This window comes from Diadema antillarum, unplaced genomic scaffold (genome assembly GCF_040938485.1).
Source record: "Diadema antillarum isolate AM-2024a unplaced genomic scaffold, OU_Dant_1.0 scf00000072, whole genome shotgun sequence".
Taxonomy (NCBI): Eukaryota; Metazoa; Echinodermata; class Echinoidea; order Diadematoida; family Diadematidae; genus Diadema; species Diadema antillarum.
In genome coordinates, this window is record NW_027270961.1 from 22,031 (window position 1) to 41,434 (window position 19,404).

The window sequence follows — 19,404 nt, forward strand, 5'->3', positions numbered from 1 at the left end:
CAAACCTGAATTCAGAGATCACTTCTGGTGAAATGTTTGACGCTTTTCCTGTCAAAAAACAAGAAAAATAGATATTCAGGAAGATGTGTGGGAGAGGGAGTGGGATATCCCTCCCACAAGAGGGAGATTTCTGCATTTTCAGACTGAAAAATTAGAGACCTGGTGCACCCATTTAGTGGCATATTTGATTTTTGTTTCTATCAAAGAAGTAAGAAAAATAAATATTAACGAAATGTGCCATAACGAAATACCCCCTCCCACACAGGAGAGATGTTTGCAGACTTAAAATCAGAGATCTGATGCACCCCTTTGGTAAAATAGCAATTTCTGTGTCTATCAATTAAAAAAAAAAGGCAAATACAGGTAAATATTCAAATTCAGGGAAATGTGCAGGGAGAAATGTGGCAAGGGTGTTGGAAAGTGGACAGCCCCTTCCCCACATGAGTGAGATTTTGCATTTTCAAACCAGAAATTCAGAGATTTGGGCACCAATTTAGTAAAGTATTTGATTTTAAAAAACAAAACAAAACAAAACAAAAACAAAAACATTAACATTCAGGGAAAGGTGCATGGAGATCAGGGTATGGCAGGGGATAGCCTCCCACACACATGAAATTCAGAGATCTGGTACACGCTTTTTGTGAAACGTTCAATGTCTTTCTATCAAAAACAAACAAACAAACAAAAGAAAAATAGATATTTAGGAAGATGTGCTGGGGAGGATGTGGGATATCCCTCCCACACAAAGGAGATTTTTTGCATTTTCAGACTGGAAATAAAGAGATCTGGTCAACCATTTAGTGAAATATTCAATTTCTGTTTTTATCAAAAAAGTACGAAAAATATATATGAATAATATATCAGGCCTCTTCTGATTTTCTCAGTAATTCTTTCTAATTCATATGACAGTTCTTTATGAAACTGCAATTAAAGTACTAAGGGCAAAGCCTCCTAATCAAATGCCCTTGAAGGAATAATTTCACATTAACCTAATTTGGCATTCACTAAGCTGACAGTGGCCTAAATCTTGAGAGTGCTGGCTAGAGGCTACTGAAAACACAGTAAAAAAGGTTGTCAATCAATGAGTGGAAGATATTACTCTTTCTAAAGCATGTAAATGAATTTAATGGCAAGAAATCAAAAGCACAATATCTTTATTACTTCTATACATGATGAAAAATATAAGGCATGAATTAACAAAATCCTATTAAAAATTCAAATTTCTTCCATCTAAAGTTGTCATACAACCTTGCAGTGTTTAAGAAGGTGATTGCACTTATTCACATCATGCTTATGCATTACTTGATGACCTGCAAGATTAAGAAGTGTCATTTTCACAGAAAATTCTTCACCCTAACACTGAAACAATCGCACAGATTTTTGTTGTGGTTTTGTCTTGCTTTGTTTTGTTTTGTTTTGTTTTGTCATTTTAAAGTCACAGTATCCATTAGGAAAATATAACAATTTAATTCTGGAACAAATCATACTAAGTCATAGATAGGCCTACATAGGTTTTGCTCACTTAACGTGAGTGATACATCATCCCATTTTGCACAGACTGATCATCATCGTATTTTGAATGAAACAAATCTACTGCAAACAAGTTTGGGCTTAACGTACATGTACTTGACAAGGCAGACATTTCCTTCTTGATCACAGTGTGCACTAACCCCAGTGTCTGTGGACCCCCATACTACCGCAACAAAGTATCTTGACTATTCACTATTTCACCTTGTACATATGTAAAACTAGTCTGCTTAACTGATTTTGAGCCCTGTAGTGATACAGGGACGACAAACAGCATCACCAGTCAAATGTAAATTTTTGTTTCTTTGACTTTCATCCTTGTGTGTTGAAATCCGGAGACCAATGCATGACAAAGGAAATTCTACAGAAAGCATGGTAAGCTTTGAATGAAACTAATGACATATGCATTGTCCAATTGTGTGTAACAAACTTGGAAAATCCATTCATTTGTCTGACTTTTCTCAAAATTTACTACTGTGTTGATTTCATTCTTTCCTTTAAAACACATAACAGCTTCCCTCTGGCAATATTACCAAATTTCAACCAAAACCAGAGTTCAAGATTTGATTTTCTGAAGTTTTTGTGCTCACACATCAAAATTGTCATCACAATTACATTTGAAAATATGTATTACACTGAAGTGCTATCATGCCATCAAAGATGATAAGACATACTCTCTACAATGCTCCTTATCAAAATATCAAGCAATGAGATGGTAACTGCTCCCTTTGTTACTGTTACATTGTAAACTGCTACTTTGTGGCATGTACAATAAAAAATAAGTTCACACACAAAATATGACATATAAACATGGTTAAGAGTCCAGGGTAACTTTTACTTACTCTATAATAAATTTAAAAAAAAAAAGACTGGCAAAAATAGGCTAGAGTTGGCATCTAAGGTCTAAACAGCAATTTCCTTCATTGCACTTTCTCACATGAAAAAAAAAAATCTTCCATATCATCAAACATAAATGTAGAACCCCTAGAAGATCCCACAAGATTCTTTCATATAGCACACACAGTGCATATGAATTTTAAGGTTTAGAATTCCATGATAAAGTAGTTCAGTATTCCTCTTTATTACCATCAAATAGTATCTCTAGAAATAACACAAAGGAATTCAATGTACTGAACAGCAAAGCATATCTTAGACTAGAACCAACTGACTTCAGGACATACCAGTATTTGGTGTGCAGGATTAACATCCATGCCATGTCAGGCTTAAACCTTGCTCATATTTTACATTCCACTGAGAGCCACAAGTGGCACCTTCCACCTTTGTTACATGTAGGACCAATTTTGCTTAATCAGGATCAGTTTTAATGACGGTGCGCAAAATGACTCATGAAAACTCTAACAATTTACATTTCAGCAATTACTGTATGGTGTATATCACAGTACTTTATCCTGGAAATGAGTTGGTTAGTTTTCATTTCACTTCTAAAATATGAGATTATGCAACCCATTGTATCCTCCTCCACTAATGCAGTGTGATGAAATTCATTTGGTACATGTATTTGCATTTTCTGCATTTTACTACATTGCATTAATACTACTCCCACTGTTCCTGCTCAAACTTTACAAATCTATCCATGATTTACATGCTATTTCTCCATTCAAATGGAATATGTGCTCTTTTGGGTTACACATCAAGGAGAAATTCTCTGGGACATGAACATAGCCAGGGTGAGGTAAGAAACTGGTGATCAGTGCACTAACTGAAGGGAAGTCAGCAGGTGGTTCACTATATTTTAATGCTCATATTATTCCCATTATCCATTCTGGAAGCTTTGATTCCAAGCAAACACAATAAGAATGTTCCTCAAACATCCTCCATAGATGCTGCCATGACTTGCTTTAGAATCTCATCCTCCTCTTGGTGGTAATCCTACACAGACACAAACAATGAGAGAGAAAGACAGATATATGGTTTTAAATAGCTGAAGTAGACATAGTGCGATGAAAAAACCAAACAAAGAAAGTGGTTCAACATACTTGTATGTGTTAAACGTGTTTCACGGAATAATGGAAGACATGAGTATGGCTTTGAACAGCTACAAAAAGAAAGAAAAGTTTAAAAAGTGGTATTATTCTTATCATTAAAAATGTAATATTTGACAGAGGATTAAATTAACATATGAGCCACAGGTTGGAACAAATCTTCTGCTACACCAGAAACACACTGGCCGCAGAAGAGGACATTTGAAAAAATAATAACAGCAGTGCTGATAGATGCAAAGCCAGATTGTGCGTGTCTGCCCCCCCCCCCCCCCCCCATCATATTCTGTGGCCCCTGGAATGTACTATTATAAAACGAATATAAAGATGTAGACATTCTGTCAATGAAATTCAACATTCTACTAGGCAAAGAAGGTAAAATGCAAAAATAGGACTACAGTCTGTATATCTACGACTGTATCGTATACAAAGCAAAAGAAAAACAGTTTTACAGTTTTACAAAACATGATGACAACTGCAGATATTAAAGTTGTTATATATTAGATAAGTTAAGTTTTGGTATTAAAGTTTTACAATACATATATTTTTTTTTGAGGGCAGATTATATCAGTTGATGCGGTTGTTGTGGTCCTTCAGTTGTTGTTGTTGTTTGTTTTATGGTAAGAGATAAATGCAAATCAGGGCTGCACCCATTTTTTTCTACTGGTCCAACAGACAGGTCAGACCAGTAGGTACCCTCTTCTTCCATGTTTAACTTTTCCATTTCTGAAAAAGTTACTGGTCTGATAGTCATTTTTACTGGTCAGGGACCATCAGACCAGTGCCAATGTGCAGCGCTGCCAAAATTATTTAAATAATTTGTTCTAATATCCCAGAAAATTACATCAATGAACACTACCATTGGCAAAATCATATGTGCTAATACTCTCACTTTAGATGTATGTGTTAGTTTCATGTATTACGTTTTAATGGTATACAATGCATGTTAAAATGTCAGTCAGTATGTGTTAGTTCCAGTTTAAGTAATGCCTTTGGGAGTACCTGGGTATATTATCTGTTGAAATATCCCATGTACCAAGAACTCCAACTGTGGACAATACAGTTAATCAATCAATCAATCAACATATGGCCCTGTGTTTCTCCTTCACATTTATCATATCCTCTTGACACATCTGTGCATTTCCTTCACATGAAATTAGGTTTTTTACCTGTTTATTTCGTACTCTTGATCTTGGACGCATTGAAAGTCAGGTCTAATTGGTGACTGGTAACTTAAAACTATATCAGGTTAAACTGCAGAGTTTTACATTTTTTTATACATTGCTCTCTGTGCTGTGAAATCATCAAATTGATTTTATGTTCAACAAACTTCAGTGATGCGTATTAGTACTTCTGTTACGATGGCTGGGCATTTTCCCTTTGCTGCTGCACAAAAATGTTCTTAGTGCATGCCTTCAATGTTTTTCAACTTTCAAACTATGGATCTTATGAATGTTATTACAACTGACTTTCAGCTTCTCATGTTTTCCAAACCTTAACTTTTCATATCTATTCTTCAACAAAAAATTGGTTACTCTAGGGCAATTCCCTATGGGAAGGGCAAAAACAGCAAAATTCAAAGTAAAGTAAATGCTCAGAAATTTAAGTTTCCCATACAGACGGATTGTTGTATTTACGGAAACAAAAAACCCTCTTCCAATAACTTTCCTTGTTTTTGTTGTACACACCTTTAAAGTTGGAAGACTATTTATTGTAGTGTATCTACAGATGTATCTAAAATTTTACAATATCGAATGAAAATTTCAAATGAAACAACTTAAATACCTCTCTGCTTTATCCATACTTCCATATTTTTCTTGTTATGCTTCAACAATCACATTTTATGAATCATTCAGTCCCTCTAATTATGACATTTTAATCATATTAAAAGGTGCACTTCAAAACACATGGAATTGGCTTCCAAATAGTGACATATTCATGTATCATGAATGTATGCATGTAAGTGTACAGTAAATAGAAGAAGTACGTATGTTTAATATATTTTGTCATTCTGCAACATCTGGTACAGACAAGAAAATGCCATCTTATACAGCACAGAGAACATGTTACTCGTGAGCCATGTAATACTTTTACTAAGAAATGTGTAAATAAAAATACCAAACTTGTGTATGAGAGCACAAAAGAAACATTTTCCAAGATCATTTTCATCAATAGCTGTATGTAAAGTTACAAATGGACTTACACAGCATATAATTCATGGCCTGAAAATGACACATTAGCTACATGCTGCTGACATTTGATCTTGACCATTGACCCCATGATATTTCACAAAAGCTAAATGATATCACCATTCTGAGCTGAAGATGTGACTCAATAATGACATTTTAAACAAAACAATAATTTTTTACCTTGATATTTAACTGTGCCCTATCACCACTGTAAAGTGCATGGTGGTAATGATTAATTCCTTGCTAAAGTAATGACAAGAAATAACTTTTTTTTCTGAAGTAACTTGCCCTTTGACCTTGTTGATCTTTTACCACTCTCACATCATAGAAATAATCATTTGTAGACTTATTTTTACTCTCCCTACTAAATGGTGTTACAACTGGACATTCCTAGATCATGTTACAGCTGACGAAAAAAGAAGGGAACATTTTGCTACAGTTCAGTGGAATTTAACCTTGCAAAATTTCACCCAAAATCTGTTCAGCCTATCTATACCTCATGTGGCATGCGTGCAAGTACCAAGAAAATCCATCCAGTTTACTTTTTTTTCTTAATCATAATGTGGTGATGGTCGGACGGATGGACAGACAGACATCCCCAAAACAATGTGCAGCTAAACCCTATATTTATTACTTTGGGCTTTTGTTTTGTTCATTTTTTTCATTGCATATTACAGTTTGTTCTGATATCATGGCAAAGTTGAGAATGATGGTGACATGAAACTGATGACTGGCAATGGCAAAGTTATCTGCAGAAAGGCACAGAGATATACAATGCATACATGTAAAAATTGCAATGAGTATATACAGGGTATAACGAACACTGCTATAACGAGATATCGGTTATAACGAGGAAATTTTCTCGGTCCCAAATTTCCTTCCACACAAGTCTATGTAAAATGCTACTCTTATAGCGAGATCGGCTATAATGAAATAACTGCTATAACGAGATAAATTTTGTGACTTCCAAACAAAGAAAAACATAGTAAATCAAACCTGCTATAGCGAGGTAAAGCAAAATGCCTTCGGTAAAGCTTTACTTCGCCTGTGCTATCATCTTCCGAGATTGTATAGCTTGATGCGCCAAAAACTGTCTTGTACACACATAATCATTAAGCACTCCAGCTACACTTGTAGCACTGCATGTTGTACGTGTGAAGTGTGTGTGTGCACGCACACTGATACATGCAGAAAATGTAGTGGGACGGCCATATGTATACATGACATCATCATGACGTTTAGCAGGTGTGAGGCAATCTGATGCTGTGATTGGCCTTCTACTTAGGGAATTCCCCGTCTTCACACACACGCAGCTCATAAATGTACATATAGAATGTGTCACATACACACACAGCATTGTGCAGACCATATTAAAGCTTTCCACACAACACACACCCAAACGATAACCACATACCAATCCACAGACGATCTTGTATTGATACAATCGCAAGCTATATAAATTGTACAATTCAAACAATTAATAAGAAACACATTCTTGATATTGGATTTCCTTGGCGAAAAAACATCTCTTACCCATAAAGGTGAGTAATTCCCTCACACACACTATCAAGTTATCAGTATTGATTGAAATATGATGGGTAGTCCACATGTGCAAATTGATGTCTTTATTTTATGCCTTCTTTTATGCCTACTGATATAACGAGATATCGGCTATAACGAGGAAATGACTCGGTCCCGACCATCTCGTTATATCGAGTTTCCACTGTACTCACCAACTCACTCACTTATATACCAAGTCTCATACATTACACATAAAACTCAGTACCTTAGAGGTCTTTTTCACACTCACACATCTGACAAGCTTTTTTTCACACCTCACTACAAAATGCCAACCACCTAAAAGTCACATTTGGGGTTAACCTTTCCTTTATCCTAATATAAAATAGTGTATTAAGTATGCCACCAGATCACATGATTTACAGCTCCAAATGCAAAAGCTCCTTTACCATGGCGTGGAACACCCCCATACCCAGAGACTCCAACTCTCCCGTTTTCGACGGAGATCTCCCGCCGAAATCCCATTTTTGCAGAATCTCCCGTTCTCCCGCTGGAGATTTGATTTCTCCCGCCCTGGCTCTGTGTCTCCCGGTGGAAAGGATGTCTTACTTATTGCTATCGTATGTTGAAAAAATTCGCCTTAGATAGCACCAGAGAAAATCTAGAACCCTAGGAACTTCGCGCTTCGCACACATCAACTTGGAGTCTCCCGTTTGCTAGGGGTTTCGGGCGGGAGAATCTCCAGCTCAGAAGGTGCTTGGGGTTGGAGTCTCTGCATACCCCCCCCCCCCCCCCCCCCCCCCCCCCCCGACCATCTTGGCTTCTCTGCTAACCACAATTGTTGAAATTTGATCATGAAAGTCATTACACAAAAATTATCAAATTGAAGTGCACAGATACTGTGTGAAGGTGCCTCCTGCGCATGTAATAAATAAGCAATCATCAATGTAATTGTGAACCCATAAACATCTCCCACTGTGGTTAAAAGCTGGCTTTGTATCATACCACCTCTATACTATGCAGTATAGAGTGGGGATACCAAGAAATGGGTAGGTTGGCTTGACTCAGATATATTCAGGAATCCATAACGAATTGAGTACCGCTCTATCACTGACCTCTATGTTTACAAGTACATATTTAGCCACAGAATCTTGACTGGAGTTGAACGTTACCAATTAGTGTATGCTTCAATACACATACTCGCTGACAGGCAAATCTATTCTCACATGTCTGCGTTAGTGGTAGTTTTTTAATCTACCCCGATGGGCAGCAACTGAAACTCAATTCGATCAAGCAAAATTTCTCTCCCCCTGCTACCCAGGTCTTAAGATCTACAACACTGACAAAAGCCCATTCAAGAAACCAACGTACCACAAATGTGTCATACTCAAAACGATGCCGGAGATTCAAGTGATGTAGAAAGTTGCTACTTTTGTAGTTAGGGTCTCCCCAGGGCATAGAGGCACAGACTGGACATACAACAGGAGCAGCGAACATCTTGTGTTCTGTGTTGCAGTGTCTTCGCAGGCCATCACAGTCTAAGTTCCTGGCCCCACAGATAGGACATTGGAATGTGGATCGGTTTGGTATATTGCTGACAACAAAAACATAATAAGAAAAAAACGTTAAAACAGGAGGACATCAGTATCATACTGAAACATAACATGGAACTGAGTTTCACTACTCCCTAGTATCTCTAAGTCACACAAAGAAAGGGAAGAATGAACTTACCTTTTAGAGAGAGATGGATTTAATACGCATTCTGTTTTCATATCACGCACAAATTCACATCATCATTGATCACATTATCAGATAGAAATGAACTTCCGTCAGCCATGAATCATCTATACTTAGAAATGAACTTATTGTTATGGACTACCCAGCAATCTTTTAACAGTATTGCAGTATTATGTGGACTGAAAGGACAATTGGTGGAAAATCTTTCTTGCAATAAACATGTGTAACAATGAATATTATGTGGGGAACGAATAAGGGATTTCCAACAAAAATGGCAGTATATTTCTGGCAAAAAACAAACAAACAAACAAACAAAAAATACTGAAAAAACACACACAAAATAATGATAAAAAAATAAAACAAAAAAATTGTTTGCCATCTCTAATTACAAATGGTGCACTTTTAGGTGAAGTGTGGATGATCCCCCTTTTTTTAAGAGGAGGTAGATACTGTGCTTCATGGAAGAAAATATATTTATCTATTTATTTCTTCAGAGTGTAATGCAAGCAATATAATTTAATGCTAGTGTATCTAATATCAGTTTGCCATTACATGAACATGATCATAGGATAGAGTACTTCCTGTAAATACAAAATGATATCTTAACAGACTTCTGCCTCTGCATGCAACATTAACATCTGAGTATCCTAGAATTTGTGACGTACGCAAATGTGATTTACAAAAGTAGTGCATGATAACATTAGGGGATGCATATTTTGGTATGACACTGGTACACACAATTGTGAGTAGCAAAGACACTGAAGCTGCTACATGCAGAGCTATGCGCTACTGTAAAATCAGATAAGTTTCGAATGCATCTTAATTTCGCGAATTTCACAAGAGCCAAGATCGCGACATTAAAATGAATGTGAAAGATCTTCTCTACGCTAGCTATATCCATTGAATGCCAGTGGCAATTCATGAAAATTTCTGGCCGCAAACAAGGCAGTTAGTTCCAATTCGCGAAAATTTCATGCTGCAAAAAAGAACCTAGAAACGTCGCTATGGCGACTGGTAATGCCTCCGCCATAATGTATGATTCTCCTAATAGGTCTATAGTACGTCTTGATGTGTGATGACAGTTTCATCTGATTGGCAAAATGTTAAGATGACAGTTCATAATGTGTTGAGTGATAAATTTCCTTGAACTAGGCTTAATTGGATGAATGTAATGGCTACATTTTCTAAGAGAACATGTATTTGGGATTCAGGGACTTTTACTTAACTTTTGACCCTTTTATAAGTCTATGCATTGAGTAATTTTCAAAATACAGAGAAAAGGTGTAATTTCTGTATCAAATAGTAAATTGTTAGCATCTTGATCTGGCCTCTGACCCTATGACCTTAAAATTCCCAATTCCCATTTCTCAAAAGTTGCGCGATACTTAAAAGAAAAAGTCAAAAATGTCGCGGCGAGAGCATCACGCGTTGCGGAATAATCACGCGAAACGTCGAGGTGGGGGGGGGGGCCCAAAATGCCCCCCCCCCCCCCCCCCCCCCCCCCGTGGGAATAGGGTTAAGCATTGCATAGATATGGGGGAAATGGTGAAATTTTGAGCATTTGACCTTGACTTTTGACCTTTGACGTTGAGCATCTGCACCAAAAAGTTGATAGGCACAACTTCACCCCTTCATACATATACCTGCCAAGTTTCATTAGGATACATAGTGGTTTTTTAGTTATGCTGTCCACAAAATTGATTATGGACGGACGGACGGACGGAAAGATGGACGGAAGAGCGGACGGAAGGACGGAAGGACGGACAACCCGAAAACATAATGCCTCCAACGACACTTCATGGCGGAGGCATAAAAATTCATGCTAAAAAAAAAAAAGAGAACAAAATCCAGTTACTCTCAAGTACATTTTTAACAGATAGGTTGATATAACCTCAGTGTTTGAAATGCTGTATTGGGGACATTCCTAAAAATGTAAGTCCCAATACAAAGTCTAGAGAGTTAAAACTTCCTCCATGGCACTTTACATCCTTCAAATGAAACATACATTTCCTATCAGGCCTGTCATCATCTGTATCATGACTAAAGTAATCTAGGTTTTAAATGATTACTCAAAGTAACAAAAATAAAATAACAAAGACAGCATGGCCCCATGAGATGTACTGCTTGTTTCATCACTTCAACATTATCTATTTGTTTGCAACTACACCAGAAGGAAAGTACTGCTGGGAGTCCATCAAAACTGATATGAAAACACTCCTTCCCAGAGGAAGTGAATTTGGGAAAGAATGTGTCAATATCAACCCATGCAACTAGCTTGTATCAAACTGACAAATTGTATTCTAGATGACTTAATCATCCATATCACTTGGTGAATATATATATACATCCATGATATGGTTCTCTGATCAGGTGTGGGAGGGCCTGAACAGTGTAACATGGTATGTCTTTGGTACGGTACTTCTTGCAACAGGCAGTTATCCAATCACAAATGGTAGCCTAGGAGACCGTTTACCGTTGACTCACCTGGGTGGTTTCTGAGAGGTAGGGCCAGCAGGTTTGAACTCTGACTTGGGTTGGCTAGAATCCACTTGACTGCAACTTTGCGTGTGTTGTCTCAGTTTGGACAATGCCATCTGGGGTTTATGCCAAGGAAAGATAGAGAATATATGCTCACACTATATCATAACTCTTTCTTTACCTCAAATCTTTCTTGAGGTCAAATCTACACATGATTTTACATTCATTGAAAGGGAAATATGATTAAAAGCTTTAAGAAAGTGCAACATTCAACCTTGGCATATACACTCAATATTTACGGAATTATTGTAAGTAGTTAGACAAACTCTAGTTCCTCCACATTGAGGCCATTTTTGCAAAATCTCCAGCTCTCATTTTCAAGTTTGAGTTTCTCCCACTCTGTATGTCTCCTGCTCTATGTATTTCCCCCACCCCCACCCCTGGGGAAAAAAAATAGCTTTTTCCCACCTGAAGTTAGTTTTGGCAGTAAAAATGTTCACAAAGAAGGCTAACAAAGCACCAAAGAACATCTAAGACAACCAAGAGCTTCCACAGCCCTAAAGTCTACGAAGAGAGCAGTTGACACTCTTTCTGATTGTTAGTCTTTTGCAGGAACAGTGTCATGACTTTCTTGACACTGCCTACTCCTACCTACCATACTCCATGAAGATTGTTCACCTCTTACCATCCACTGCCTGTCTTTGTAAGACCAGGCTATCAGTCATGTATTGTGGAGATATCAGTCACCTATTTGCAAATCATAGAAAGTACCCACCTTTTTCTTGCAGCCTACACAGCAGTCCTTCTTGGATGACATCTGCTTCTCCACATCCTTTGCCCTGCATCTCTTCTTTGGATTGAAGGTTATTCTGCACAATGGGCAGCTGGGTGATGCCACAGTTATGTACGGATTCAGGCACTCTTCACAGAAACTGTAAAATAATTCAGCAGACAAACGAGACACACAACCCGTCTCCATCAGTTGAGGACAAATACATTATGTACAAAAACAGCAAGACCCTGAGAAGCTACATTTACAGAATGGTAATTAGAACATAAAACTGCATTAATATATATATTTTATCAAGAAGTACATACATTGTACAGACCCTAACATTTAGAAAGCTAAAGTCACTATAAAGTAAAACTTGTAAACCTTCAAAACCCACCTTCCACCCCCCCCCCCCCCCAAGCTAATCTGCAGTGCTATTGTTGAAATGGGTGGCATTATGGGTTCAGCAATAAATGAAACTCTTCACAGCACACATTGTGCACGAATGACTTACATGTACCTATTCATCAACATTTACATTTGCAAACATGAACACATCAATGCTGCTCCCATGCAGCGTTCACAGCACTTTCTAATGTACAGTCTAACGTCTCTCAGCGGCCAAGCTATGTCGCTATGACGACTGGTATGCCTTGGCCATAATGTGTACGTCTCTACAATGTGATGCAACAGTTTCACATATTGGCAAAAATGTAAAATGAAGTTTTCTGCACAAATTTGCTGCAAGTGTTTACTTTCCTTCAACTACTGTAACAAGTACAATTGAAGGTTAAATTTGGATGGATGGCTTTTAAGAGAGCAGGTATTTGGAGATTTGAGCATTTTCACTTCACCTTTGACCCTTGCCCTTTGACCCCATGGCCTACAATTCTTCAAAATAATCATTCTGGTAACTAAACATCTAATTTCAAGACAATACTTTGTGCTATTTTCAAAATGTGGCATACTCGTGGAATAGGACCCACCACTGTGTGTCCCTACTACACTACGGCGGCTCGCCTTCAGCCCCACAATGTGGCGTTCATTAGTACATTAGCACGGCGGAGGGGCTTTCTTCCACAGTATAATTATAATACTCATGAATGCGACCCCACCAAATGGCATTTACGCAAGATTGATACAGCGGCGGGGCTGATTTCCACAGCATAGTACCTTTCATCCTCCCGTTTTTTTCTTCGGTCTTCAACTTTTTAGTCTCGGAAGGACTCCCTAATGTTCCTCAACTAATCTAATGGCCAATTTAATCATAAATACAACCCCTGGGGGTTAACCTAACCCTAAACCCTTAACCCTAACCTAACCTTGCTTGCTAACGCACGGGTGCACGCGCACTTGGTGTAGTGGGGCCAATTTCACGATTTTGCCCAAAATGTGGGAAAAAATGTGGGAAAACATTTGAATGTTTCCTTTGACCTTTGACCTTATGGCCACGATCTCTCCCTACATGTAGATCTCACTATGCAGAGTGGTATGGCAAAATTAGTGGGGGCATAAGGAACCCTTGCTTGGCCTTGACAGAAAGATCGGTCTGTATCTGGTCGTTGGGGATATGTTCCGCGGAGACTGCGTCTGGCTTCACGGATCCCCTCCTAAGCTACTACTGTATGTCTCCGGAGAATGATAACGTCAAAAAAATAAAAGACTCCTTCGGACAGACGGACCTTTATGTCTAAAGGAACCCCTATTTTCTAATAACCTGGCCTGGCCCTGGCTGCATTTTGGCTGAAATTGTTAATTTATATAATTAAATTATAGACCATGTAGACAGGGAAAAGAACAGTAATTTATAGTCTAGAGTCGAGTAAAATCAAAATTTGGTTTCAGAAAGACAAACAATTTTTCACTCACACATGATTGCAAGGTATCCTTGTGGGTTTCTGAAAGAGTTCGAGGCAAATGGAGCATTTGTAGACTTCGTCTGAATCAGAAGACGACGCCATAATATTCGGGCTTGGTGCTTTGGAGTGAACACACACTTTACGGCGCGGCGCGGCTCTCGCTCTGCAGCTGCACTGATGGTGGATTGGATTTTTTGTGTACTGTGTAGGACGAGTAGATTTAATTGACAGTATAAAATGCGTAGATGGGACAAATAATTTCGACTTTCCGTAGCTCTCCCGATTCTCCAAAAGTGACACAGACAGCGAGAACGTGATAAGCTGTGCAACAAGCTCAGTATTCTTGTCAATGACTGCTACAGAGTAGTACAATGCTACATTTTACAGTGTTATGTGAAAGTTACATCAAAGCTCAGCTGTTTCGCTGTTGTTGTCGATGTTTACATCAATACAAAGAGAGCGATCCGAAGAAGCGCACGCACACACGCAGCAGTGCGCCACAATAGCAATACTCCACTGTATTACTACGTACTCAGTAAAGTGTTTGTGTTGTGTTCACACACACGACCGGTGAGTGGCGACCGTGTCTCGCTACGCTCTCCTAAATGCTCTGAGCTGAGCTGAGCGGTGCGGAGCGGCAGAGGATTGTTACCACTGTAATACTAGTACTACACTAGTCTACACTGCACTGTTGAGTGGTGAGAAAAATTTTCGATTTGTAGAAGTAAGTTGGACTTACCATATTTTGCTTTGTTTATAACACGATAAGGCAACCATTGGTTTTAAACTGATTCTACCCCGTCCCTGCTAAATGCTTTTGTTCCAACACCGCACCGCGCACCCTTTAAACCCACAATTGTCATGATTGTTTAGTCCCATGCACTTAACTTTGAGTTTCCTCGCCTCATCCTTCTATTTAAAGGGGAAATCCAGTCCAAATTTAAGTTAGTCTGATAAGAAAGAGTAAAACATAACGAGTTCAGCGGTATAATTTTGATCGAATTTGAATGAAAAAGAAGGAAGTTATGACATTTTGAAGTTTCGCTATTTTTTTTTTATTTTTTTTTTTTTTTGGGGGGGGAACAGTTCTTGAACAGTCAATTTGAGTAGACCTATAGACCCCTATGCAAAATTATGGCAAAGCCAAAGTGAGCATGTCATTCCCTCACAACTTACCAATATATACCGGTAGATCTACTCTAGTTACAATGCAATGTAGGCCTACCTCATAAAATTTTGAAATTTCCAGTTTTTCATTCAAACGCAATTAAATATGCCCCATATAAGGCTCAATTAAATCCTATTATTATAGTGTATCTAACTGATCACTATTTTCTGAAGACTGTTATTCAACCAGGAATGACATCATGTTTCAGACTTCAATGACAGAAACAATGAATTTTCATCACTTTTTTTTTTGTATGGTTGGGGCACCACCTATCGGCAGGGCACCTTCCCATCGGCACCCTGCGTATCATGGCTGTTTGCGTATAGAACGAAAAGGTACGCGCGGGATTAAGTGTCATTAGCTATAAAGACAATAAAAACGAAGAAACTAAAATCAAACTCAAACAAACCAAGCTAAAAATTACACATCCGCTCAGTAACGACGCATGGCTGTGAAATTCACGTGTATTACCTATGGCCTGTGAAATTCACGTGTATACCTATGGAGGGGAGGGGGTGCCGATCGCAAGGTTCCCTTTTTAGCTGCGCGAAGAAAACGGAACGCACGCACTAAAATTGCGCTATTATAAAACGGAGATTCATAATCAACGAGACGGTCACGACATTCAAAACTGCAGTATTTATGGCATATTTGAGGTAAGAATTAGGCAGATTTGTGTTATATTTTTAGAATAAACAAGCTACAGATCCTTAGGGTGACGATACGTGGTACCCCCAACCCTACTACACAACTGGTAAATGGTACATGATCAATGGAAGATTGTGAGGGTATGACATGGTTACACCTTGTAGCTCACTCATTTGCATATTCACATCCACTGTACAAGAACTGTTTTGCAGAAATTAGCAAAACTTCAAAATATCATAACTTCCTTATTTTTCATCCAATATCAGTCACATTTTTACAGTTGATATCATAAAATTTTACTTTTCTTTTTAACAGACTAGATTGGATCTAACTTCTATTTGGAGTGTATTTCCTCTTTAATAGTATTTGGCTTTGACTAACCCTGGCGTGGGGCCCAGGCGCTGTAACCAGTAGTGTGGGTTGGGGTCGCTGGTGCGGTTAGGCTTTGACCGAAAGATCGGTCTGTATCTGGTCGTCGGGTATATGTTCCGCAGAGACTGCGTCTGGCTTCACGGATCCCCTCCTATGTCTAAGGAGGAGAGCGATAACGTAAAAAAAATAAAAGACTCCTCCTGACAGACGGATCTTTCTGTCTAACGTTATAGTAACTTATACTTGGCTTTGCCTTTGAATATGCCCGATGTCATATTAATCATAGAGGTAGACTACCGGTACTCATTAGTTATAGTCATAGATGTATAAATACTCTACATACATTACATGTATTTTTTATTAGGAGAGTGGATTGTATCACACACCGGACGCTTTTTTTCGTAGCTCTTAACTTCGTACTGAGTGAGAGGATGAAATTTCGGCCAAAAAATTACGAATTTAGCAAAATTACGAAAATTATCAAATTTACTGCCCGGTACTTACTACGACGATTACGTCCTTGGCTTGGACAAGATATTTTTACCCACTGTGTCCCTCTCGAGCTCGACCCAGGTGTATAAATGGGTACCTGGCAACACTAGGATAATAATAATAGCAGAGCCCTCTGTTAAGCAGTGTCAACACTGAAGAGGCTGCACTGGGTAAATAATACCTTAGTATTATTTTATTATCTATCTCATGAGACAATGGTATATACACCCTTCATAAAACACCAGTCACTAGTTTATAGGCCAACTCTTGAATGGCAGTCTCTGCTACACTTGCTGCAAATGACAGATGTCGGCTGTGAAGATGTTGTGGACAGAGGGCTTCCAGTGTCTTCTCATTTCTCTTTGTTTCCCCATACATGATGCCATGCCATCACTTATACAATTGTACAACAAGTCTCCACCTTGTACATGTATTTATGTAGTAGACTCCCATTATAACGAAGTCCTCAGGACCGGCACTTTTCTTTTGTTATATTGAAATAATGTTATAACCGAACAAATAAACAATAAAGATACATAGAGTGGATAATGTTTCAGACTATTTGTACTCCATTGAAACCTCAATTTTGTTATAATCATGTTCATTGTACACTGTAATGGGAGTGCACTGCAGCGATGGATTCCCCAAGTCGCCATTTCAAACCAGTTGATTTCATTGACTACATTCCATTGTAAAAAGAAAACCCAGGATAGTACTGAAGGGGTTTGTTGTGTATAGAATTTCTCGTAGGGCTCAAAATAAGATTCTTGAACTATAAGGTCATGGCCATTTTTAAAAAGGTACTTTTATCTTGGGGCAAAGTGGCCTTGGATCCCCAAATTTTCAAGGGGCATTGTAGCATCAAGGCCATTCAAAAGTATGTTAAGGGCACTTTAAAAGGGCAGCTAATTCTGATCAAATTTTGTTATAACAGTTTCTTATGATGTGAGTGTGCTGTACCTACAGAGACTCCATCTCTCCCATTTTCGACGGGAGATCTCCCTCCGAAAACCAATGTTTGCAAAATCTCCCGTTCTCCCGCTTGAGATTTAATTTCTCCCACCCTGGCTCTGTGTCTCCCGTTGGAAAGGATTTCTTACTTATTGCTATTGTATGTTGAAAAGATAAGCCTTAGATAGCACCAGAGAGCATCTAGAACCCTAGGAACTTGGTGCTTCGCACACATCAACTTGGAGTCTCCCGTTTGCTAGGGGTTTCAGACGGGAGAATCTCCAGATCAGAAATTGCTTTGGGTTGGAGTGTCTGTATCTATCATTTGACTTTTTGATATCGTAATGGATTTACTTCTTTGAATATTATTGATAACTTGCCTCATGTTGTACTGGCTGGCATAAATTTGTTATAATCAGTGAAATATATTTTTTGTTCACCAGTTGCAGCAAGTCACCTTTCTGACAGATTTTATAATCGGATGCATCAAAAATGTTCTACTTCAAGTCTGGAATTAAATACCAATCACCGTAAAATGGGGTGAATAGGGACGGTGAGGTGAATAGGGACAAAACCGAGAAAAGTTTTTTGAATGTGCATGTTTCATATTTGCTTGAACTTTTTTTCTTACTTTTATCACAGGATGGAAGGACCATCCAACAGTGTCCAGAAAGTGGTCCTCCTGATGTGAAAAATTTTTTAAAGGGTACAGGAGGTCCAAATAAAAAGTTTTCAAAAAATCACAAAAAAATCAGGGCGGTCAAAACTTTTCTACTCCTGTGGCCATTGATTAATGAAATTCGCTGAAAATGTTCATGAATCTAGCCTATTAGGTCCTACAACACACCTTTAAATATGAAATAATTATTCCTACAGGAATTTGTGACAGCACATTTTTTCTTCTCTTGGGCAAAAAATCAGTTAGACTGGGGTGAATAGGGACACCATGGTGTCATTTGATTGGCCCTTTAAATTTTCTGTGTGATTAACTATTACAATGTCATAAATTGCTCTGAAATGTTTGTTATGTCCAGCTATTTCCAAAAGTGTGAATTTTTATTCTAAATCTCTTGACAAGAGAGCAATAAGATCTTTGGATATGTGGCTTCACTTTTGTATACATAGATGAGAGTGAACTTTGCTGTCTTAACCCTAACTTGGGGAGGAAGGGTCTGGGAACCCCGGCCCCACCCACCCTCTTGGGAATTTTTTTCACTGCCTAAGACAGGCTACGACTTTTCCACTTGTATTTCATGACCCTTTTCTCTGTCTTCTGCATGTTTTAATGCCAATAACACATCTGTTTGGGTCAGACCCATACTATAGGTGCCAGCTTATAATTGCTGTAAGAACTCCCAAAATATCCCCGACATCATAAGAGTCAAGTTACAGACTTACACTGAATTTAGAGTGTATGAATAAGATTGTACATCATGATTTGCCACTAGAAGAAGAAGTGGGTTAATATTTGAGTGCAATTCAATGGATTAGCAAAGTTTTGACTTACTTTTCAATCTTAACCTTTGACCTGATGGGTCACATTTTTTTATATCAGCTCATTTTGTTGGGCTGTTGCAATTTTTGTTAAAGATTGATTTATCAATGGAATAGATTGCTCTTAAATGTTTGTATATCATTTTTAAACTCTGTGGTTGTTCCCTTAATCCAATTCATTGGATGGATTGAAAAAAAA

The 19,404-nt window shown here is 38.2% G+C and overlaps 1 protein-coding gene across 1 annotated transcript; it reads right to left on the bottom strand.

The window, feature by feature from the left end:
* Positions 1 to 1,793: 1,793 nt before the first annotated feature.
* LOC139717170 (E3 ubiquitin-protein ligase RNF166-like) lies at positions 1,794 to 14,210 on the bottom strand. Its single transcript, XM_071628671.1, has 5 exons — positions 14,091 to 14,210; positions 12,225 to 12,381; positions 11,456 to 11,565; positions 8,606 to 8,828; positions 1,794 to 3,417 (listed from the first exon to the last, which is right to left on the bottom strand). The coding sequence occupies exons 1-5, from the start codon at positions 14,180 to 14,182 to the stop codon at positions 3,352 to 3,354; spliced, it is 648 nt and encodes a 215-aa protein (XP_071484772.1). The 5' UTR covers positions 14,183 to 14,210; the 3' UTR covers positions 1,794 to 3,351.
* Between the last annotated feature and the right edge of the window lie 5,194 nt (positions 14,211 to 19,404).

What these genes read in the sequence shown, in the direction of transcription:
- LOC139717170 (XM_071628671.1), bottom strand. Translation starts at nt 14,182, where the DNA reads ATGGCGTCGTCTTCTGATTCAGACGAAGTCTACAAATGCTCCATTTGC. An exon ending in GTGTAGGCTGCAAGAAAAAG is followed by an intron (nt 11,566 to 12,224) that starts GTGGGTACTTTC and finishes CATAAACCCCAG; the next exon opens with ATGGCATTGTCCAAACTGAG. An exon ending in TTGAGTATGACACATTTGTG is followed by an intron (nt 3,418 to 8,605) that starts GTACGTTGGTTT and finishes GTGTCTGTGTAG; the next exon opens with GATTACCACCAAGAGGAGGA.